The following is a 24,917-nucleotide window of genomic DNA, read 5'->3' on the forward strand; positions in this document are numbered from 1 at the left end:
AATATTGCTTCTTTGTGTGTTAAGGGATGAGCCACTGTCATACAGAGTCAGCCAGATCTCGTTCTTGCAAAGTGCATTTGCATTCCAAACAGGTAGCCAAGATACCACTGGAAAAAAAATTCAACCTTAAACCCTATTGATTCATAATTAATGGACATGCAATACCAAATACCATCCATATTTGCTCACTGAGGGGCTTCTGGAGACCATCCTTGGAGCCACCACCGTTCTAGGTTCCCCAGGGTGTCTCCTGGGTGTGTGATACCGTCTGGCATGGAAGGGGCATCAGTAGAAGTGGTGAGTAAGGCTGGGAGGCAAAGGGGAAGGGTGGCTGTTTTTGCCAGAGACCCTGGGGCACCAGGAGCTCATGGTGCAAGTCCCTGGGGGTCATACAGCACCATCCACCCGGATACAAACCGGAACTGGAACATTAGGAATCCTGGAGTTGGACACTGCCACCGCCACCGTCCTCACCCTTGTCATCTCTAGAGTTCAGCAGAGGTGGTGATGAAGTAGGTCAATTCCCAAGACTGGGCTTCCAGTTTACTTCCAAATAGACTTGGAGCCCTGGAAGGTTGTGTACACCTTGTTGAGTACTGTGAGGTGTCCTAGGAGGCAGGAGACCTCAACCCTGACCTCCAGGAGCTTAGCTTGGAGGTTTGGATGACTCACCAGGGAGAAGAGGGAAACCTAGAATCAAGAATAAGATTACTGGATAAAAGGGGCTAGGAGTCAGTGTTTGCTTAGGAGGTGGTGGCGGGGCAATGGGGAAAGGCAAGAAATGAGTGGACTGAAAGTGGCTTAGGAAGGAATATTTTGAGGCAGGCTGAGAGCTCAGTGTCTTTAGCGTTTGGATGTCGTGGCAAGGCTGCTTTGATGGAGCTTGGGGGATTCATCACAGTATTCCTCACACAGCAGGTTCCTGTCACATTGGAAGGCAGAATACTGGCAAGAATTGGATGCAGAACAAATATGCTTATTTTGGATACATGATCAGAATACCTTATAGTTGAAATAAAATTCATATCCTAAGCATGATGTTTGTTGTAACCTATTTGCAGATAAGCATTCCTGCTCCCGAGTGTTGGAAAATGCGTAGAACTCGGTCCTTAATTACATTTGCTGAACAATAAATGTCAAATGCAGTAAAAGCTTTTTTTGAAAAAAAGATGTGAATGTGATACTTCGGTAAAGTGTAATTACCATCCCACGATTTGGAATGTTTTGCAATATCATCCATGTAATAGTAGCAGTGCTTTGAACACTAACACACCCGACGTATTGACAGATACCAACAGTAACCCCAGAGCTATCATTTACTCGCAGAGGAAGTCTATTCATTGTACCATGCTGTTAATTAGAACTCATTGACTTGCACGCTAGTAGTGCTAGCCCATAAACACATTTCTAAGGCCGGATTGGGATGAATGGCCGTCATTTGGGATTGGGAAAACGTTGCCTATAAACAAGATTTACATACAAATGCCCCTTTTTCATATCACTGCTTGATTGTATGTTTCATTTTAATAATCGCAACATAAATGCTCTTTTGGTTGTAGAAAGGGATTTGATAGATGTTCCTAGGATGTAAAGCATTTTTATTTTTCCACTTTACAAAGCAGGAAGGTAAGGCCTTCCTAGAAATTTAGAAAAGCACAAGAAAAATATTCTTTGGGGGCAAACAGGATTGAGCCAAAGTAGAGTTAAAGCAGTAGTTGGAGTAGTAGTATTTAAGCACTTACTCTGTGCAGAACACTGGGTAAGGGGAGTCTTGCTAACTATTTGTTCTTCCCAGTAGACTTTAAGCTCCTCACAGGCAGGAAACCTCTTTACCACCTCTGTGATATGGTACTCTTTTAAGTGCTTAAATCCTCTGCACACAGTAAGTGCTCAACAAATAATAAATAAGATTGATATGAAAAGTCAGAATGCTTTAGCCCTTGGGAAAGGGACAGGAGACAAGGCCCACCACCCTTAGGAAGACACTCTCCCCGCCCCCCATCCCAACAGCAACCCTTCTGCTCCCTTACCCTTTCTCCTTACCTTGATGAACACTACTGGGTTTATAATAACCTTGGGTTTCCGCTTCCCCAGGCCCACAGAAACCTAATCTGCTCCATTTTCATTTGTAGAAAGGCCGCTAACTATCCTTATATTTTGGATGTGGTGCATATCAATCAGTCAGCTAGCATTTTCCATCACCTAAGCTGAGTTTTCTTTCTTCTGAGTTGTGCCTTAAGACTGTGAACCCAATGAGGGACAGGAACTGTGTCTGACCTGATTATCTTGTGCATATCCCAGAGCTTAGTACAGTACAGATCCCAAGAAGTGTATTTAAAGAGCTTGCAGTCAAGGGTCAAATTTCATTGGTCATTTGGCAAGTTGATATTTCTGGTTCTAATTCTAGCTGCACTCTGTCACGCTCCCCATGGTGTAAAGTAGGAGGCTTGGGGGGACACCCTAACAGTGAATGGTAGAGAAACTTGTAGTCTCTCATGGAATTTCCTAAAGAGTAAGGATCAGGAAGCCACCACTCCTGTCCTGCACAGGAAAGGTGAAAAGGAGATTGAGAGGTTTTCTACTGATATGAAAATGAGTGACGTGCAAATTAGGATCTTATTTTTGACTCAAGTAGTAGCATTATGATTTGTACACCTTCTACTTACTTCACTGCACTCTTCCTCAACCTTGGCCTAGAGGAGTTTAGTTTAAAGATTTGCTTGAGAAGTCACTAAGAAGATTAAACACGCAAAATGAAATTACTGTTGGATCTATAAAAATAAGAATTATGGTTCAGTTTTAAAATTTTGAACTATCTTACATTTTGTGAAATTATGTCACGTACCAAGTTTAGGAGTCTATAATTTCTATTTATACTGCTTGCAAAAATCACTCAGCAATTGGCCTCACTATTTGGGGGCTACCACTTTCCTGGTCTTGAGTGGCTCCCTACCCATTTTGCACTCTGGACTCCTTTATGAGGAGCAGCACTGAATCCCTCATAGCTTTGCAGACTGCTGGTCTTTTCAGTAATCTAATGCCATTGCCTAGTTTGCACTAAAGAAATAATAGCACATTTCCTAAAAGTTCTAATTCATTTAGGTGTCACAATGAAGGCAAATGGGAAAAGATGAATGGTAAACAAACAATGCCTTTATTTCCTTCCCCTCGTCATTAGAGAAGGATTAAGTTGGAAGGAAAGATTGTATAACTGTCAAAATCCAAGAAGCCTGTTAATAATTTAATCACAGTATGTGTTAACAATATATAGTAGTGTTGCCTAGCAATGCTATTTAAAGTTGTGTCAGAGCTTCCATTATTAATATGTGACTATTGTATCTCCATAGCAAAAGTTGAGAGATTTTTAAAAAATTTAACAAATGCCAAATTGCTTGTCACCTGTGATTCGTTTTCTGCTTTATTTTAGGTAGTTTAAACCTTAAATCTCTTCAGCAAAAGCTGTTTTTTATGTCAAGATAAAGATTGACTTTATTGTGTGTCTGCAGTGTTGAATTTTGGCAAGCTATCCTTAGAGCAAGTGTGTAATAATGAAATATTTATAATCATGTCGTGTGTTAAGAAGACTCTGAGATGTGCCACAGTTGTGTGAATATGAATTCTGTACAGCTAACTTTGTCTGGTAGCTCTTCTTTTCTAACTAAATACCCAAGGGGAATTTGGAAAAAGTGGATTGTACTTGTTAATCTAAAGGTATTTGTGATATTATTCCCCAACCAAAGGGTTTTTTCACAGAGCTCAGGTGTTCAGCGTCCACATTTCCAACTCTGTCCCCAGAGCCCTGTCAGTAAAGGAGCACCTCTAGAAGGAAGACTGTGCTGCTTTTGCCCTGTGGCAAAAGACTGTGGCATAGTCCATTGGCTGGAGGTACTCACCTCTGCAACATGGCCTTTTCTCTGGAGTCCATCTCAGTTGAACTTGGAGGTGTGAGGAGCTCACAGCCTTTGGCAGAGTAGAGATATTTCTGTGTCAGTTCAGCTGATGATTAGTCTAGTCCTTGAAACCACAGCCCCAATCCTTCCTCCTCCTAATCATTCAAGGTCCAAAGCCGATGATTCGGGGAGCAAGGGATTGACCTGGAGCCAGCTTGGTTCTCTTCCTGCCCTTCCCCACACAGACATGCACTAGATGACAGATGCGGTTTTTTAGGAAGCCCTCATACCCATCACCACTGCAGTTGATCTCAGGACCAGAAAAAAAAGGAGAAGTATCTCAAGCCTAATACAAATGATGTAGAAGGGTATTAGGAATGTACCTCAGTATGGATGTTGTACTTTTTAAGGTCCTTGTGGCCCGCTTCTTTAGAATAGCATGATTAACTCTAGAGCACTCAGGTGCTCAATGAATACTATAATTACTCTAATGTATAGCATTTGGTCAATTGATAGGAAATTTCACCTAGGTTTAGTTAGCGACTTCAAAAATGGGGCATATGGACTGATAATTGTGGTGTAGCAGCTATCTAGTAGTTGAATGTGGAGGGTTATAAGGACTCAGAGTTGGCAAATGAGTTCTTCTTGCTAAGTATGAACTTGCAGAGTTGAATTCCCCTTCCAGTTTCAGCATAGCCACCTCCCTATTCTCTGAGTATTCGATTTTAAGCTTCTCGTGATCATGCCTCCTAACTGCGTCGTACTCTTCCAGGTGCTTAGTACCCTGCTCCGCACCCCATTAAGCACTCAAGAAATGCCATAGTGTGATCGAGTACCCATCTCCTACTGACCCCTGGTGACAGGTTGGCAATACGGACGTTCATCAGTAAGGCCACCTTAAAGGGTTCTAATGAGCTGGGGCCTAGGTGCTTGGAACTTTGAATTACAGCTGGAAATGTCCCGCTCACGTTCCCCTGATTTGACAGGGATCAGGATGGCCGATTCTGGCTTCCCAAAGGGACCTGAGTTTTTGCGACTCAGTCAGAGTTGGCTGGCCGACTGCCACACCTTACAAAAAGACACACTGAGTTGTGTTCCCTCACTTTCCCTTTTTGCTCCCCCAATCTTAACAAATATCAGGCTTCAATTCCTGGGTATTTTACAGGCTTCGCCTCCAGGGCACTTTAAACAGTGAGCTCCCTGTGGGCAATAAATATGTCTACCAACTCCTATTGTAGTTCCCCAAGAGCTTAGTACAGTGCTTGGCACACAGTCAGTGCTTGGTAAATTTCAACTGATGGATTGATTGGATGTCAGTGTCCCCTGCCAGAGAAAGCACAGAACATGTAGTTACATCAGAAGAGTTGTTCAAGAGTTATTGGAGAAGATTATCCAGTAGATTGTAAGGTTCTTGAGGGACAGGAGTGTGCCTTTTCTTTCTGTTGTACTATTTTGATGCTTAATTTAGGGCTCTTTCCACTAGGTTACGTTGCCGTTGTGGTAACACTAGTAAATGTAGCAGGGGTTCAGCTTCTTTTGAGCTATCATTTTTGAATGTTTCATAAGGCCACGGTAACCCTGAGTGAAAAAGGAATTGTTTACAACCCTATATAAACTGTGGTATTGCAGATAAAAATTGATCAGAAATGGCACAGAATTCTGAAATGAAGTCCTCTACTGTTCTAAGTTTTATCGTGAAGGCACTGTGCAGCATATCTACCCTCACCCCAATTTGGCTTCCCGTATACCGGCTGAATTCCCCTCTCTCCATCGCAGATAACATTCTCAACAATGCCATGTTGGATTGAGGGAATGTGATTTTAATTCTGCAGTCTGACATTTAAATAGCGCAATTGCTAGTCTATCTTGACTTCCAGTGACTTTTGAAGAAGCATTATGTTGCATTAAATAGAACAAACCTGTCTCAAAATATACTATTTAAGAGTTCTGACCCTAAAAACCATACACTTTATGATCCAAACAAAATATTGTCTCCAAACTGGAAGGGAGGAAAAAAGCCAAAAAACCCAATTCCCAGCAGAGAGGGTGGTCTTTAAATATGTCCTCTGCCCCTGGGACATGCATGACCCCAGTAGAAAAGATTGAACACATTATCCCAGCGTAGTTGAGTGGATAATTGGAGGGTGAGGGAAAACCCCAGTGGCACTGCCAACTGGCACTTGAGGAAGCTGGAGTATAGGCTGTAGGCCTGGAAGCCGTTCCAGCATTATAAGGTGAAATGTTTGCATTCTGGAGTACCGCAAGGGTGGCCCCCAGCTCTGAGCTGCCTTCCTCCCCCACCCTTCCAATAGATGACTCCAGACTAGGGACAAGGCTCCAATTGGAGGCACTGTGGCTTGGGGTCTGCGGAGGAGATGGTTGAAAGGAAGAAAAACTGGCCCGATTTGGAGTTGACTAGATAGTGGCTTCTATATAGTGGCTAACTTTCTCACTGTACCTCGACTTCATCTATCTCACTGCTGACCTCTCGCCCACATCCTTCCTCTGGCCTGAAATGCCCTCCCTCCTAATTTCAGACAGATAATTGCTCTCCCCTACATCTCCTCTAAGAAGCCTTCCCTGATTAAGCCCTCCTCTCCTCTTCTCCCACTCCCTTCAGTGTTGCCCAGACGTGCTCCCTTCATTCATCCTCCCTCCCAGCCCCACAGCTCATATATATATATGTAATTTATATATATATATATATATCTGTAATTTATTTATTTATGTTTATTACTGTCTGTTTCCTGTTCTAGACTCTGATCTCCTTTTGGGCAGAGAATGTGCTTGTTATTTTATTGTACTCTCCCAAGCACTTAGTTCAGTGCTTTGCACACAGCAAGTGCTCAATAAATACGATTGAATGAATGGAGGAATCTCCAGTTGTAGCTGGAGTAGTTGCATTCATTCGTAGTTTTCATTGAGTGTTTTCTGTCTACAGATTCCTCTACTGGTCACCTACTCTGTGCAGGGCACTATATTTGGTGCTGTTCTGGGCAAGACAGTGTTCTAAGTTCTTGAGAGTGTGAAATAAAAGTAAAAGACCTGGTTCCTGTCCTCAAGGAATTCATAATCTATTGGGGGAGACAAGCAGAATCAGCTTGTAATATATACAGTAGCAGGAAAAGAATCAGCTTGTAGTAAGTACACAAACTGTAATAAAAAAGGTATGGAATAAATGACCATAAGCAGCATGATCTAATGGAAACAGCCCAGGCCTGGGAGTCAGAAGATCTGTGTTCCAATTCCGTCCCTGCCACTTGTCTGCTGTGTGACTGTGGGCAGGTCACTTTACTTCTCTACGCCTCAGTAACCTTATTGGCAAAATGGGGATTAAGACCATGAGCCTTTTGTGGAACATGGACAGTGTCCAACCTGATTATCTTGTATTTAATCCAGCACTTAGTACAGTTCCTGGCACACAGTATTTGCTTAACAAATTAAAAAATGATAACCAAGTGCTACAAATTAACTGATGTACAAGTAAGTGCTAAGAATGGCTGATGGGATGGCATTAACAAGAAGATGGGGGTTAGTTGGGGAATGTCTCCTGAAGGAGGTGGCTTTCTGGGTGGACTTAGAAGATAGGAAGATTGATGATTTGGGAGATTAGAATGAAAAGGGAGTTCTGTTCAATCAGTCAATCAATCAGTTGTATATATTGAGGCTTACTGTGTGCAGAACACTGTACTAAGTGCTTGGGAGAGTACAGCACAGCAGTATAACATACATTCCTTGCCTACAATGAACTGACAGTGTAGAGGAGGAGACAGACATTAATCTAAATAAATTATGAATATGCACATAACTGCCAGGGGGTGAATTAAGGGAGCGAGTCAGGGTGACAGAGTGGGAAAAGAAGAGATACAGGTTTAGTCATGGAAGACCTCTTGGAGGAAATGGGCCCCCAATAAGGTTTTGAAGCCAGGGAGAGTCATTGTCCGACAGATAAAACGGAGTAATTGTCTGTCAGATTGTCGAAGAGATAAAGAATGAGGTACAGTGAGTAGGTTGGCATTAGAGGAGTGAAGTTGTAGTTGAGGCTGGGTTGTAATAAGAGAGCAGCAAGATGAGATAGGAGGGGGCACAGTGATTGAGTGCTATAAAGCCGATTGTAAGGAGTTTCTGTTTGATGCAGTAGTGTATGGGCAACCACTGGAGGTGCTTGAGGAGTGGGGAAACATAACCTGAACGTTTTTGTAGAAAAATGATCCGGGCGGCAGAGTGAAGTATGGACTGGAATGGGGAGATACAGGAGGCAGGAGGTCAGCAAGGAGCTGGGATAGGTCCCACTTTGGCTCAGGAGACCATGCAGTAAGAAAGCCTTCCCTGGCTCAGGAGCATCACTGCTGTCCCTGCCTCCCTCCAATGGCTTTGAATCACTTGCTAGCAAGTTAGCTCGGGAGCGGGCCAGGAGCGAACAGGAAAGGAGGAGGCAGCCAGTAGCGAGGCTTGGAGGCTGAGTTGACTGCTGCTAGCCCTGGAGTGCCTCTGACGTGTGATAGGACCTCTTGCCTGATTCAAAGCCATTGGAGGGAGGCAGGGACAGCAGTGATGCTCCTGAGCCAGGGAAGGCTTTCTTACTGCATGGTCTCCTGAGCCAAAGTGGGACCTAATTTAGTGAGGGTTCTGGGGTGGTTGCCCAGCCCCCCTCCCCATCTTCTGCCCTGCCTACATCCTGGTTACACCACAGAGAGCCAGAGAACTATAAATTCACCCATCAGACACGGGGCTCCTTGCTGAACTGTCTGTCACAGTTGTCTCCCAGTTTTGAGTTAAGATACCACATGGTCTGAGGGCGCCTTTTACCCTATCCTTAAAATGCTTCTTCTGTCTTTCTTGCTTTCGGTTTCCTCAGCTCAGTATAAACCAGTTGTTTGGCATTTGATTTAACCCACACATAAAAAGGATGTTCTCTCACACAGGCAGGCTCAGTCATGAACACATCCACATCTACAGGTATTCAAGGCTTCTCCAGCTCTGCGGGGGACAGGATGAGACTGGGCAGTATTTGGGTCACACTTAGAGGAGTGGTTAATGAGGGCAAGAAGACCAAAGGCTAGGCAGGGAAGAAATGGGATGGGAACTGAGCAATCTTCCTCTCTCCTGTTGTCAGGTATGGTAGCACTACAACTTTGACTAAGGTGTTGGCAGGAAGAGGGTCAGAATCCAGGGAAGGAATGGGGCAAAGGGGAAGAGGAAGAAGAGGAACACTACTCTCATCCCTGCTTCTATCAGTAGGTAGAGAAGAGAAAGTGACCCCTATGGTGAGAGAAAGTTCATTAGTAGAGGAAGCTGAAGCAGAGCAGGAGCTGCAGCTGCTGAGTGGGTGGTGCCTGGGCAGGTGTGGGGGAGTGGGGCCAAGGGGTGAGCACAGAAGCAGACCAGAGACCAATTGTTGTGGCAGAATGGGAGCAAGTGTAGGGGAGCAGATTGACAGCAAGAAGAGGAATGTCGTTCTCCCCCAGCACCCCCCCACACCACCAAGTTCTAAGTTTAGTGCTCTGAACAGTGTAAATGTTCAAAAATGCTATTGTTTGTCCAGGATCAATGTGGCTACAGCCATTGGTTGTTCCCCTGCTGTTAGACTAACCCCTGACCAATCTGCACCTCCTCTCATCTCTTCCCCTACTCCTGTTGCTTTCTCTGCTTGGGCCCTTTTCCCTGTCCCTATTTCATGCTCCCATTCCCACAGCAGTCCCTGTCCCCACCTCCTCTCTATCCAGATGGTCTTCTGAGAGCCAACCGTACCCCTTTTACTCCTTCATTTTCCCTGACATCTTCCAGGATCCCTGGCTCTCTGTCTTCTGCACCCGGCCCTGATGACCCTCCTTGGATTCAAATAGGATTGACAGCATTGGTAGCTCCCCTACTTCCTCCATTCCCTTCCCCCTTGGCCTTACTCCGGTTCCTGCCTCTCCTCTGACTATACTCCCGGCAGTATCTGCCTGGAAGCCTTGACCTGATCCCCCAGACGATGAGCACTGCTACTTGACATACAAAGATGAAGCTCAATGGCTTGGTGTTGCCTCACTGCCTGACAAATTCCCTCCAACCAAGCTGGCTTTCCCAATCTAATTTTCTCTCTCCATCTGTAGCACCTTGCATAGGGTGCTGCCTAGTTAGAGATTTCAGAGACAGCATTCAGCTCAGTGTGTTCAGTACAAATCTATAGATAGCACCTTGGCCCATAATTTCAGTCTTCTTCAGGTTTATAGTCCACGGATGGATTGATTCATTGCACTGCCCTGTTTCTGCAGAGTGATTCATAATGATTCATGTGTCATCTGGTATATCTGTCCAGACCCTAGATAACGATGAACAGCAATGTTACCTGGCCATTTTAAAAGATTTTTGATGTTGCCATTAGTCTTTCGAGTTAATCTTCTGTGGATCAGAAATGTATTCTGGCCAAGCTTTACTGTTCCCTTGTTGCATCTGTTAGCTTGATAACTCCTTGAGGGCGGGGTCATATCTTTTGCCTCTCTTGTACCATCCCAAGTGCTTAGTGCTATGTTCTGTACATGATAGGTACTCAGTAAATACTGCTGATTGACTGATTCTCATATTAAAGTAGGTAGAACAAGATTAGCTTTACAACTTGCCTTACTCTGAGGATGACAGAGAAAGGGTCAGACAGGGCCTCAGCAACTCTGACTCAACCGACCGTACTGCCACCCGATAGCAGAAAGATGTCGATGGACTTCTCAGTATGGTCAAATTCGCTTACAAGTGGCCACAAGCCCGGCCTGCAGATAGTATCAGATGCTTTTTAAAGGTATAAAAGTACAATGTCGAGGTCTCAGTTTGCTCCCTGTCTACAAATCCGACATGGAGAGCTGCACGTCTCCCAGCCCCACATTCCTTTCTTATCAGAGCTGTGTTAATATTCCAAATTTACAAGTGAGGAATTTAGACCCGGAGAGGAGACCAGTCTTACGAAGATTAATGTAGTGGTTTCATGTCAGAAGCGAGGTTGTGCTGCAGAGTAATCGACCTCTGTCCTCAGTTCAGCCCTCACGCTGATTTCCGAGGAACCGGGAGATCGGTGTGTAAAATTGCCTTGAGGTGTATTGATATGAAGAAACAAACAATTAATTGAGTGATGTGTGTTTCTAAACCTGTGAAGAATTGCTTTACTCAGAGCATCACATAGTTATGCAGTAGGCAAGCAGTAACGGCCAGATGGAAATACTCAGATGAGAATGGGAGAGTGGATGCAATTTTAATGGGACACATAATGTTCAGGCCTCATTTGCATCATTACAACTCTGAAAGTTTCAGTTTCTTGCATGCTGTGTGTGTGTGGAACTGAGTGAAACGTGTGGAACGGAAAGTAGCTAAATGTTGAGGACAATGGCGTATTGGAAGAAGAGTGATTTATAAAAAGATCCTGAGCTATCCTAATTAATATACTCCTACATCTTTCCAGCTAAATCTCATATAAAAATCGTTGTTTTGGGTTCAAACCAAGTTATTGCAGTGCAATACCACTTAACTTAGCTAAGGCAAGAAATGTATTTATAGTATGCAGGCAATTTTTATCTTAGAAACGTTACAGTTTCCAAGAGTGTATAATGGTGGGAAGGTCACAAGAATTTAAGGATTTAATGATTGTTCTTTAACAAACCAAATCTACAACATCCTATCTATTCTCTTTCTAGCTCTCCTTTGTAGCCATTTGTGAATTTCTAAAATTATATTTTGACTGGAAATTCTCATTCTTGCTTTTGCCCTAAAGGGTTTCCCTCCCCCTCAATATGAAGCAGATCCATTTGTGGGTGTGAGTCATGCAGGCATATGGAAAAAAGCATTTTTAATCAGTTGTTAAAATGATTTGCTGTTGTCTGTGAGCTCAGAAGCAGACCTTGTACGTGGCCCCAAGACTTTAGGATGATGAAGAAATATGCATTTAGCCTTGTTGACAATTACAAATCCATGTTTTGAGATTATGAACATGTTATAAAATCACAAGCTAAGCTTTGTTTTTGGGAGTAGTAAGATGGTCCTCATTGACTCACACATTATTTTTGAGGTATTCTGGTCACCTCCGAAAAGCCTTAATACCAAGCCTTAAAGAACTGAATTTTATTGACAGGTGTAACCATTAAGAAAACCTTTCTTAACTGCTGTACTTCCTTCTTAACTAGGCTGCAGTTTTTAAAAGTATTCTATTGACCTAGCATTCCAATACCGGACACGTGTAAAAACCACATTCTGGTATAGATTGTGATAATCTAGGGGCATGTAATTAAAGGCCAGTGTTTGAATGCTTGAAAGAGGATGGCTGCCCTAGGACATGTGTCTAATTTCTGATGCTTTGAAAACCTAAATGATGCTTAGTTAACCTTCCAAAAAAATACCATTCAGTGAACCACATTTATCATATGCGCCCACCAGGCCCCTAGGTAAGTCTTCTAGTTTGGGTTAGAGTTCTCGTCTTTTATTTCTCTTGATAGTATTAATGCTTTGCATTGCAAATATCTTTAATTTGGGGTTTGTCATAAGTGAATTTCTCCTGGCCATCTTTGGCAGTTTCCATACCTGATAGCATGGCTGGAGTTTAACCTGAGTCCATACTGGTGTAACCTCCTTCAAAGCCATCTCTTTCGGTGACTGTGGATTGGAAGGAGGGTGCCCAGATCTTGGAGCTGGGCTCAAGGAGGAGGTTTGCATGGTCTGAACCTGAACCTCCTCTCCCGTACGGCTTCCACTCCCCCTACAAACTCAGGTGAGATCAGCACAAAACCAAACCTAGCTGCAGTTAAGCAACTCTACCAGCTTCCCATTTCAGAGTGGAGGGAGTATGGTCAGCAGAGCCAGTCCAGAGGAATCTGGATGTTCACTGCTGTGGTGCTGTGACATGTTTGAGGTTGACTGCAGGGACTGCTCAAACCAGCACTGGAAGAGAGGGAACATTGATTGATTCATTCATTCAGTCATATTTATTGAGTGCTTGTTATAGACAAAGCACTGTACTAAGCTCTTGGGAGAGTACAAAATAACAATAAACACACATTCCCTGCCCACAGAGAACTTACAGTCTAGAGAGGGGATAGATATTAAAATAAATAAATAAATAACAGATGTATTTGTCCTTTGGTACATTTATTTATCCTATTAGTACATTAGTCGTGTGTGGCTGGGAGCAGGAATGAATAAAGGAAGCCAGTCAGGATGGCTCAGAAGGGAGTGGGAGAAGAGGAAAAGAGGGCTTAGTCAGGGAAGGCCTCTTGGAGGAGATTGAGCTTCAGTAATGCTTTGAAGGTTGGGGAGCAATTGGGACTCTGGGGGCTGCCAACTGAGGGTCAACATTTGTACCCCTAGAAAGGGAATTTCTGGCCACTTCTGCCCCCTCCTTGTCTCATTTCAGGTCAAGAGTAGTCACTCACTGCTACAACTGGAAATAGAGAGTAGGATTGGGATGGGCCAGACCGGTCTCCAGATTTCTAGTTCATGTAGTCTTCTGAGTGGGAGCCCTGGTTGAGAGGGTTTAAGCGGGGCCGGGGACTGAGCTGACACCATTGGGAGGGGAAAAGATGGCCCTGGGATAGCAGTGACTCTTTGTGGAGTCCTTATTGGGCAGGGCTGAGAGGGTCAGGTAATTTTCTCACCTCCTTCTTTGTCATCTTTGTCTTTTTCCCTTTACATGTTCAGTTAAATTCAGAAAGCCATACTACATAACATTTTCTATTCATATAAAACTAGGAGTGACAGATGATTTAGAATGAAATTAGAATTTGATGGTAGGATATTGAAACTGAGACTACCTCTTTAATAGCACAAAGTTAAGAGATGCATAATGAAGGTTTCCCTAGAAACTGTGACCCTTTCTGTATATCACAATAGATTCTCATACAAGATCGTTCAACAACAGGCAATTGTAACCTATCTTTAAGGAAAGAAAATGCAATAGAATGGAAAGGAGGTGTATTTTCTCTTGTTTTTTGTAGAGATTATTCACAGTCTTGATGATACAGTAAAGCACAAGGAGACTTGATCGCCTTTGGTGGGAGGGGTTCAGGGGCCAATGTGGTGGGGCTAGAGAAAGGCAGGTGAAAGAAGAGGAGGAGGGAGTGGGGGAAAGGAGAGAGCAGGTACAAAGAGGGAGAGAAGGGTAGAGCGTAGGGGACAAAAGAGGGAAGGAGACCTGTGTTCTAATCCCAGTTTAGCCACTTGCTCGCTGTGTGACCTGGGACAAGTCACTGAACTTCTCTGTGCCTCAGTTGCTTCATCTGTAAAATGGGAAAATAATTCCTGATCTCCCACCTACTTAGACTCTGAGCCCCTCGTGGGCCAGGGACTGTGTCCTACCCGATTAATTTTTATCTACCCCAGTGCTTAGAACAGTGCTCGACAGATGCCAAATGTGGGCGGGGAGAACGTCTACCAACTCTATTGTATGGCACTCTCCCAAGTGCTTAGCACAGCGCTCTGCACGCGGGGCTCAATAAATATGATTGATTAATAATTATTGTTCAGGAGAGGAGCAAAGGGAGCACTTTTCTGTTTTCTCCATCACTGATTTCAGTACTGTTTCTGCTTGGCAGAGGATATAACCCAGAACTGGCCTCTTCACCTAACGTCAGAGCATCGCCCGAGGCCACGTCATCACTTTGGCCGAGGCCGTAGCAGTGATATTGCCTCCAGATCTGCAGACTCATACCCTGCTACTTCCAGGAGCTTGTTGGGTGATCATTCCTTTCCTTAAAGTGTATTGGGTCACTAAAGAGTCTGCTAGAAGCTAGAGCGAGACATGGGACCGACCCCAAAATTCGGCATTGTCCTGTCTAAACAGGAATGACTGGCACATTTTAGTTTCATGCTTCATGTTGGAGATTATCTGATTACTGAATAATCATCTATAGATTGAGAATAGGTGCGGTTATACCAGGTGGGTGAAAGCCGTATTGAGTCAGATGAGGGAGTTGTTGGAGCTTGGAGCGAGGGGCTCGGAGCATTGACCCATCTTCTACTTTTGTATCTTTGCTGAACCCCTGGCCTGCACTCCCTGGGCCGAAAAAGTAACCTCTCCTACCAACCTCCCCGTATTCTTGATAGAAAAAGGCAGAGGGCTTGAGGACCCACCGCCTTCCTACGTTCGGGCCTGGGATTGTGATAAATCCCCGCTTAATCTAGTTTCAGGCATTAAATCCCTCCGATCCCATAAGGAGGGGAGCCGTGGAGCTTGCAGCAGATAAAGCACAGTGAGGCAGCCCACCTGAGTGGTCACTGTGGCCACAAACCACATCAGCCCTAAACTAGGGTTGAGCACTGCCGCACAGAAAAACTCTCTCTAGAAAGAGCTCTCTCATTAGCTCTGATAAGTGATGTGTGCACTGTGCTCAATAAATAATATAGATTGATTTTACATTCCTTTTATATAGCCATGTCTGACCACTCTCTCCACAAATATTTGCCCATTAGGAAGTTTTTATAGTTGCTCCTCTGAACATTATTTTATGTTATTACTTTATGCAATCCCCTTACTTCTCTTGTATCTTAACTCTCAGCAAAACATAATATACCAGTGGAAACAACATATAAGAAGCATCTGGAGACCCCAGAAATGCCTTAAAAAGTAATGCTTCTCTGGCCTTGTTGTGTAAGAGCCCAAATTCCTGGCAGCTGATCTATTTCATTATTGGAGAAGGTTAGCTAACTGGAACTAAGAAGGTCTCTTTATATATTTTTAAATCAAGGGATAATTGTTGGAACAAAGGAATATTTTTGGTTTCATGAGGCCTTGACAGTATTTCTCTTTTAAAGGGAGAGAAACTGGAGCCAAAGAGATAAATGTGATTAAATGCCAAGGAACAACAATGATATCTTGTTGGCGCCAGTCACTCGATGTTCTCTGAAACATAGAGGCATGTGGCCTGCCAGTGCCAGGGAGTTTCAGCGCAACAAGTAATGGCTTCTGGAAACCTGTTCCTCTGGAAAATGTCCTATCTTTGGGCAATTCTGCTGAAATTCAGTTAACAGAAATGGAAAATGATTGTTGTAGCCGCCTTTTGGATTAGTTCTGAAGGCTTCAGCTGTTGGCCATAATAGTGGGTTTGTTGTTGGATTCGTTCCTTATGTGCCATTCTGAGTTAATATTGAAAATAAAATACAGTGGACTCTGTTATATACTCCCCAGTCAGGTGCAGTGGTGAGGATAATCTAAAAAAGTGGAAATGTCAGCCAGTGTCCTTGACTAGCCATGACCATCTCCGCATCTGTTACATAGTAGTGCTGGAAGTAGTAGAAATAATGGCCTTTAGTGCTTACTTTGTGCAGAGCACTGTTCCGAGACCAAGAAAATCCAGGTGAAAAAGGGACAAGGTCCCTGGACCCCAAGGGGCTCACAATCTCAGAATAAGGGAGGAGAGAGGGTATAGATGATGGACATATATGGAGGGATGAAGGTTTAAGAGCATGCAGAAAATATAAAAGGCAAGGACAACGCTATTTTCAACCAGAGAGATAGCATTGAGGCTGGCCAAGTGGAGTTTTAGGCTCCTCGTGGCTCAGCAGTCACAGTGAGGGCAGCAGCCAAAGTCTGCCCCGTGTTCTGAAAGTTGAGACGATCTCATGCTGCCTTGAATTGCTCACTTTCCTAAACAAAGAAGAGAGGGAGCGTAAGAGAGTATAGGAGTCGTAATAGTGTATGTGGAAGGTGGGGAGGGTACTGGAGAGGAGCAACCTCTCCCACTCGCCAGGCTCCATCGGTTCGATGTAAAGGGAAGCTGTTAGTCACTGCTGCTGCTGGTTCCTTACCCTCCTGACTGGAGATGGGGGATGACGGGAATCCATGTGGTGTGTGATTAGGAGTAGGTGGGGAGGAGCGGTCTGTGTCCCACAGATCAGGCTCTGGCAGTCCAGTGAAATGGGATGGCTGTAGGCTTTCTCGGCTGCTGCTCCTAATCCTTTCAGCCGGAGAAAAAGGGGCCAGAGAGTCCCGGTAGAGTGGGAGTGGCACAGTCCATCTCCCATGTGGTGGGCTCCAGTGGTCCGGGGCAAGGGGTCTGCATGGTGTTAGCTACCTGCTACCTGCTTCCCAGGTAACCCTCAAGACTGTTACTCCAGATTCTCAGTGGTTTTCTCACTGAAATTGGCTCCCTATTTAATGTCTTCTCTGTCCATAGCCTGCTTTCTTGTTATCCAAATGCATCACCCTTGCTGAAAACATGTCAATTTTCTTTCAGGTGGACTGGGGTCACCTGGATTATCTAGTCATTGACATGCCGCCGGGAACAGGAGATGTGCAGTTGTCAATCTCACAGAATATCCCAATTTCAGGTACCTTTAAATTCTTGATTCAACTAGTATTCCTTTTAGAAACAGGCAAAAATGGTTTCTATGTCCCTTAGTTTTTAAAATCTCATGGACTGTATTAATGTGAAATTTTTCACTGAGAGCAGATTGCAAGTAAATGGAAGCCATCAAAGTGCCATCAGTGTGAGAATGCTTATGAACATTTATAAAGCCGACAGCCATTCAAAATCTTCAGACCATTGCTCCCTTCAATGACTGCTCTCCTATTCTCCTTGCTCGGGATGGCTTTAGGTCCTAGTATGTTAACTGGGCCCTCACCCAGCAGAGAGTCCCTTGGGCTCTACCGCTCTCAAAAGTGGCCCCATTCTGTCCCTTCTTGCCAGCTCTGACTTGTTCTCTGTACCTCAAATCCCTAGCCCGGTGATGTGCCATGTAAATTTGCTAAAAAGAAAGCCCGCACAGAACCCCTTACCAAATTCTGTACCATGAACTGGGAATTTGGGTGTGGATTTCTCTGTTGGCTGAAGCAACACCTATCACCCAGGGTAGTATAGGATGCATTAGATAAAATCTCGAGAGCTCTTCAAACTGTATGTGTAGAGCCACAATATCAAGATCCGATGTGCTTATAGAAGAAACCTCAAATGAAATATGAATGGTAAGATGAAGTGATCAAAGAAGAATGCGCTGCTCAGCTCAGAACTCAGCATCCCACATCAGACAGACCACAGCTCTCCCGCCTTCAAATCCCTCTTAAAATCCATTTCCTCCAACAGCCGTTTCCCAATTTCCCAGCACCCTGAGCCATATAAATCCTCCCCCGCCAGCTCTAGCAATTAAATATATATGTTCCCTCCTTAGCAGTCATGTATACATATTTATATGCCTGCTTTATTTATTTTTGAGCTCTCTAGTTGTGTTTTTATGTTTGTTGCCCCCATTTAGACTACCTAAATTGATATATTTTTAAGTATTGTTAATAAGTACTTTATAAATATATAAGATATCAGCCTGTATGTACTCCACTTGATGTACCAGTAGGAATAATGTCATTGGTGAGTCTGGAGAATCTCAGTTGAATTAGTAATGCCAATAACTTACTGAAAAGCAGTGGAAGAATCTTCTCCAACAGTAAGTGGCAGATAATAAACAAAGAGTCATTTGTAGCAGTTCAAACCATCAGATGCTGCAAACTAGATATAAAAACTGACATTGCCCAAAAGAGCCATATAAAAGACCTGTAAAGTCAAAGCAGAAGCCTTAATTGGCAGAAAAAGCGGTCCCAAAAATGTTGCATTGTGCCTTGAACATATGCATAGGAGTCTGTTATTTTTAAAGATTTTATTGTTGGTGAGATCCTTTCCATGTGCATGAACTCCACCGGGTTAATAGATGTTGATTTTAATGTTTGTCTTGCACAAATATAATTATCAGGTGATCTGGCCAGTATGAGAACAGCAGTATGAAAGAAATGAAGGGTAAAAAAAGTCAAGGCTAAAAGTGATGGAGCGAAGGTGCCTCGTCTAGGATATAAAAAAAAATGAAAAAATATTTCTTCTTTTAGACTGTAGCCTCCCCTGTTAGATTTTAAGCTCCTTGAGAGCAAGGATTGTTTCTGCTAACTGTATTGTGCTCTCCAAAGCACTCAATACATACCAATGATTAATTGAAAGAGTTCAGTGTTTATGGGGGAGGGATTCAATGCCCTACTGAAGAGATGATTGAGTCTTCAACTCTCTGGGGACTCTTACCTCTCGAGCAGGGCTGAGTATTCTGGTCTGCTCTGTGGGGGATCCCCAGGAGTTAATAGTGTTTGAGGTGTTACTGATTAGTGTCAGGGGTCATCATGGGGGTCCATTTGCAGTCTGTCTTCCCTCTTCCTGGCAAGTTCATGGACAGGACATACAAGTGTAGCTGCTCACTCACCCATCCTCCTTGGGGAGAAGCTACAGGCTCAAAGAAGGATGAGTCAGAAAAATATTTTAAAAGGGACAGGCAAGGCTAATAAAAAAAACTGTGGTGGCTTTTTCTTAGAATTGCAAATGCCAGCTTCGGAAAAAAGGTTTCTGTCCTGGTGATTTTTTTTTTAACTTAAAAGTCAAGTGAGCTGTTAATGCCCAAAGCTCAATGAGAAAAACTATGCAGTATTTTAGTACACTAATGAATCTTCCAGTAGGCCTTTGTTCATGGCTTTAAATTAGAATTTTAGCTGTAGGCATCAAAGTCAGTGTGAAATTGTAGGCTTAGGCCAATATATCTCAAAGTTGTAGTTGGAGTCACCAGGGTGATTTAGCAGGGGCTTTAGGAAGAGGAACTCCCCCCTCTAGACTGTAAGCTACTTTTGGGCAAAGAATGTATCTAGCCACTCTGTTATATTGTACTCTCCCAAATATAGTACTTTGCACAAAGCAAGCGCTCAATAAATATGATCGATTGATTGAAATTCCACCACATAGGGTGAGAGCATCAACAGCGGCATTTTGCATGAACCTGTTTGACCTTACCACCTTACAAGCCCTTGCATCTGCAATCAGTCTTCCAATGCTTAGTCTGCCTCCTAATGAGTCCAGTCCTCCTATGGAAGATTCTTTTAGGGACTGGACTCACCCTTCCAGATCTTCTGGATTTCCTGGAGTAATTAGCAGCTCCTGGAATTTATCTGGTGAGGTAGGAGTCTTGTAAGAGTTAAAATATATATGATTTTCCTTTGTGCCCAAAGACACCACTGATGGCATTTTTTTAGTTCCTATTTCTCATCTGTATATTCTTTCCCGGAGCTTTAGTACAGTGATCTGCATATTGTAAACTCTTAATAAATACTCCTACCCCTATCGATGGTGACATTCACTAAAGGGTGAGAGTGTGTCTGCAAGGTATGAGACAGTCCACCATTCTCTAAGATTTTCATCTCACTTGGTCCCCCTGAACCAACAACACCCCTTGCAAGAATGTTGCTCAGGGTGTAAGTGTGGTTTGTGACCAGAGTGCCTAGTAAGCACTTAACAAATGCCATAAAAAAAAGATCCAACTCTGAGCGCCCTTTCAGCCCCAGGCCCCGCTGTGCCTGCTCCCTGTTAGTATACACTTGTAACGTGAGAGAAATTCACATCCACTGAACTGATCACTGGGGCTTTCACTAGGAAGTGAGATGTGGACTGTGGCCAAGGAATAGAAAATGTCATTGTACCCTCTCAGCAGCAGACCCAGCTCTATCCCCTAATTGGTCTAAAAGGGCTAATTTAATCAATCAATCAATCATGTTTATTTAGCATCTAGTATGTGCAGAGCACTGTGCTGTTTGGGAGACTATGATATAACAGGTGGTTATGTGCCCACAGGAAGCTTACAGTCTAGAGGGAGAGGCAGACACTAATATAAATAAATGAATCCGACTGCCGTGGAGCTGAGGGAGGGGTAAAGTGTGCAAACCAAGTGCAAGGGCGACTCAGAAGGGAGTCGGAGAAGACGCGATGTGCCTTCAATAAGGCTTTGAAGGTGAGGAGAGTAATTATCTCTCCAGTGTGAAGAGGGAGGGTGCGCCAGGCCAGAGACAGGATGTGGGCGAGACGTAGGCGGCAAGATAGATGAGATCAAGGTACAGTGAGTAGGCTGGCTTTAGAGGAGCCGAGTGTGTGGGATGGGTTGTAGTAGGAAGTTGAGGCAAAGTAGGTGGGGGCAAGAGGAGAGAGCGCTTTAAAGCGATGGTAAGGAGTTTCTGTTTGACATGGAGGTGAATAAGTAAGCACTCATTCTGGCCCCAGTCAGCTCCAGACATAAATATGTTGACAGTGAATATTATTGGCATATAATTTTAGTTAGAGTTATTAAGTGTTACTGAACAGTTTAAATACCATATGTATAGGGCAAATCTGAAGTAATCGCTGGAGGAGAAGGAGACAGGGTAAAAGGCTATATATTAGGAATTACCATCTCTGGCAGTCAGAAGGACCTGAACTCTAATCCCGGCTCTGCCTGTATCTGGTGTGTGGTCTTGGGCACATCACGTAATTTTTCTGTGCCTGTTATCTCATGTAAAATGGGGATTAAGACAGTGAGTGAGTCCTGTGTTGGATAGGGACTGTGTACAACCTGACAACCTTGTATCTACCCCAGTACTTGTACAGTGCCTGGCACATAGTAGGTGCTTAACAAATACCATCAAAAGAAAAATAGGTGCTTCGTAGAGGGTAATCCCAGTTAGGTGGCATTTCCAGGAAGAGGCTTGTGCCTGGGAGAATCTACATCAAGAAGTCTCCTTTTGTTCCCTGGCAACATAAAAGAGTTAATTTATCCAAAGTGAATTTTCTATGTTTCCCTAAGTAGACCACTCCCAGAGAGCAGTTAATTTATTTTTGCACCCACTGTAGCAGGCTCATGTTAGTGCAGAATTTTTGCTTACATATGTATTAGGTAAAATAAAAATAGCAAAAGGAGCCTGAGGCTGAGAGGTTTGCTACTCTCTTTGATTTATTTTTTCTTATTCCTTGAAAATTAGCCTACTAATTACATTACTCAATACTCCTTAGCTTGTACAGAATTGGCGGCGGGAGTATGTACTGTGATGGGAAATCAAACCATATGAGAGGCTGTAAGCTGGTACTTACAGGGGAAAAGAAGTACTTATAAGGGAAAAGAAGTACATTAGCTGATGGAATCTCGAAGTAACCAAAAGGGTTTCAGGCATCTTCTGTGGAAAGCAAGTCTTGCCAGTGGATGAGTTTTCCTCTTTCATTAAAATGGAGACCTAGTTTGCAAAGGAACACCTGCTTCACAGTTACCTTGGGGCAATTTAATATGAATTCCACTCACAGAAAACATTCTTCAAATTTCATAACCTTGGGCAAGAGTCTGAACAATGAAATGACTCCATGGGGGTTGTAAGGGGAAGAGGAGCAAATCAGACACTTCATAAGGAACACTAATATTTTGAGATACTATTTATTTTTACCCTCTGGAAACACAACCCTCCACCTTTCGTGGGGTAGAATGTAACATTTTTTGCCATGAGATGAAGGCATAGGAAAAAAACAGGCATCATGGATTTGAGCCTTCTGTACTGTGGCAATAACCAGGCTTTACTTGAAATCGGGATTAGTGGTGTGATAGTTACTCCTCTTATCAACTAGAATAGCTACAATTTTGTAGTTCTAATCAATCAATAGCATATATTGAGTACCTGCTGCAAGAAGGACAGTATGCCAAATCCTTGAGAGAATACAGTGGAGAGGGAAAAAACCCACTCCCTGCCTGCCTTCATGGAGTTTACAAGCTAAATGGGGGAAACAGAAACCAGAGCTACAACTAGTATTAACAAAAGTAAGGAAGTATGAATTTCTAAATGGATGTGTACATAAGTGCTACAAGTGGCTGTTAATACAATTTTGCAGTGCTGATTTATTTAACAGCTTTAGAAGTCAGCCTCAGACATAAATATGTTGACAGTGGCTATTATTGGCATATAATTTTGGTTTGGGTTTTTAAGTGTATAGGCCAAATAGAGTAATAATTGCTGGAGGAGAAGGAGATAGGGTAAAAGGTGATGTTACCTATTTTTGCTTCTGGATTTCTTCTTGTGTTTCTGAATTTATCAAAGGAAGAAGAAATTCTGCCTTTTCCTGGCTTTGTCTCTTATTTTTCTGCTTCTTTCTCGGGGAATTCAGTTTATTGGGTTTGTCCTGTTTGGCTTGTAAATTAATGTTGTCTTAAGCTGAGTGGGGTAGTTCTTTCAGAATACCTTCTGGGTACTTTTAATGCATACCAATGAACCCAGAGAAAATTTTGAATACTTAGCTGCTCTTCCATAATAGGAGAGGATTAATCATTTGATGTGTAGCATTATCATTTCCCTGAAAACTCTTCAGGCAAGTGTATGTTGTTAGTCTTGGAATCTCACCAGGTGTTCTTTTCCTTGTGCTTCCAAATGAGGGAAGAGAGTACAGTACTGTGTTGTTTCAAATGTATTAGCCAAGCAAAGGTTACCCAGAGACCGCTCTATGTTGGGTTTTAATCTTGGTATTTAAAAAAAAGCATAGGCTGCACACTGCGAATACTTTGGAGCCTTTATACTCCTTTCCTAGGGGAAAGGGGCAGTTAGAGGCACCAGTGACAGTGAAACGGGTTTCAAATTTAGGTGGATTGAGAGCTGATTAGAATGGATTACACAGGTACAATCCTCACCCTTTAATAGAGTGCATTTTTAGAAAAAACCCACTCCCCTAGACATCAGTTTCTAATAAGAGATACTGAAAAAAGAAAAGATGTACAAACCGGGAACAGTTACCTACATGGTGTCAAGTAAGAGTACGAGAGGCTTGGTGGAATGAAGAACAGTTTCAGAGATCTGCATGGTGTGGACACACCAGAGTTGGGGAAAAGTCTCCACTTAGGTCTCAGTCCCTCAAGACAGACTTCAGAAAGGAGGTGGGACTTCATGGAATGTTTGAACAGTGAAGGGTGGAAGCCTAGTGACCTGGGAGCAAGTGAAGGGCCAGGTGCAGGGCGTAGGCTTAGCCATGGCTTGCAAGTGGGATGGTGCAAGGAAGAGGTTGCTTAGTAAGAGTTGGAAAGATGAGCGAAGTGAGGTAATTTGAGCTGGCCATGAAGAGGACTCCATTTGGTTGATGAGGACTGTGGTCGTTACTGGAAGGTGATGGGTAAATAATGTAAGGTCTCACAGAGAAGGGTGGTGTGGTCAAGGAGATAGAATATTACACTTTTGATCAAGCTTACCTAAAGTGAAAAGGGCATTTTCTTGCTCATGAGCAGAGTTGTCTCAGTTGCTCAATGACTTCAGGTGCGCGGGATAGCAGCAGTTCATGACTCCTGACACATTTTGCTGATGGCTTCCCCGCTTCTCACTTCCCTAATGGCCATTGCTCTGCTGCTGCTGCTGCTGCTATATTAGAGGGTGCCTTCTGGGATTTGGAGATCCATCCTTTAGAGAGGGTGGGTAAGAAATTTATCTTTAGTGACGTATAAAGTGAGCAAATTGCCAAAGAGACCATAAATCACAGTGGGTTTTGTCCTCCCATTTGAGACAAAAGGTGAAATTCAAACAGCTGATTTAAACTGAGTAAGAGGTATTTTGCCTTTCCTTTCATCCAAAGCTTCCTAGTAGTTCATTATTTTGATCAGGCAGCAGAGCAAGTCTCTTGACTGTCAACTAGGCAAAGTTTTGGCCTATGTCCTTAGATATGCTTAGAAATGTTACAGATATGTTCAGCATTTGGAATGCTTGAGGCTGAAACCATTTTGGACTATCTTTCAGATGTGAAATTTACCAGTCAGGGTTAACTAATCCTGTAGAGGGATTTGATGGGTAAAAATATTCTGGAGGTTTCAGAACTGGCAAATAAATACATAATAGGGGTTGTTCATTTGTTGTACAGGCCTTCCTTCATATTTTATTAGATTTATCCGACAGTGTTTTTTTTTTAAACCTATTGCATCCTTATCTTCGTGTTTACAGAAGTGGGGGCATGAGTATCTTGTAAGTTGAAGTTGAAATCACGAAAGACACAGATGCAGCTTCCAAGAATGTCAAATGTTGAGATACCTCAGCCAGGAGTTAGCATCGCATCTCTAGGAGAGGGACAAGGGGCCCCTCACTGATACATTTATTGGAATGAAATATTCCACTCTGAATTTAAAGCTTGTCCTGGTTGGGTGAACCTTGAGGGGTCACATGAAGACTGATCCAGCAAAGGACCATATGTTAGGAATAGGAGGGTTCTGGATCTATCTTCGATTGTCCTCAGGGCACTGGGA

At 43.4% G+C, this 24,917-nt stretch overlaps 1 protein-coding gene across 4 annotated transcripts in view; it reads left to right on the forward strand.

The window, feature by feature from the left end:
- Positions 1–24,917, forward strand: part of NUBPL (nucleotide binding protein like) — a 115,308-nt gene that overhangs the window by 61,495 nt on the left and 28,896 nt on the right. For all 4 annotated transcript variants that reach the window (XM_029079165.1, XM_029079167.1, XM_029079166.2 and 1 more), the window contains one exon: positions 17,081–17,174. In XM_029079165.1, the coding sequence (XP_028934998.1) occupies positions 17,081–17,174 (94 nt within the window). The remainder of the gene's footprint in view (positions 1–17,080; positions 17,175–24,917) is intronic.

This window comes from Ornithorhynchus anatinus, chromosome 14, assembly GCF_004115215.2.
Source record: "Ornithorhynchus anatinus isolate Pmale09 chromosome 14, mOrnAna1.pri.v4, whole genome shotgun sequence".
NCBI lineage: Eukaryota > Metazoa > Chordata > Mammalia > Monotremata > Ornithorhynchidae > Ornithorhynchus > Ornithorhynchus anatinus.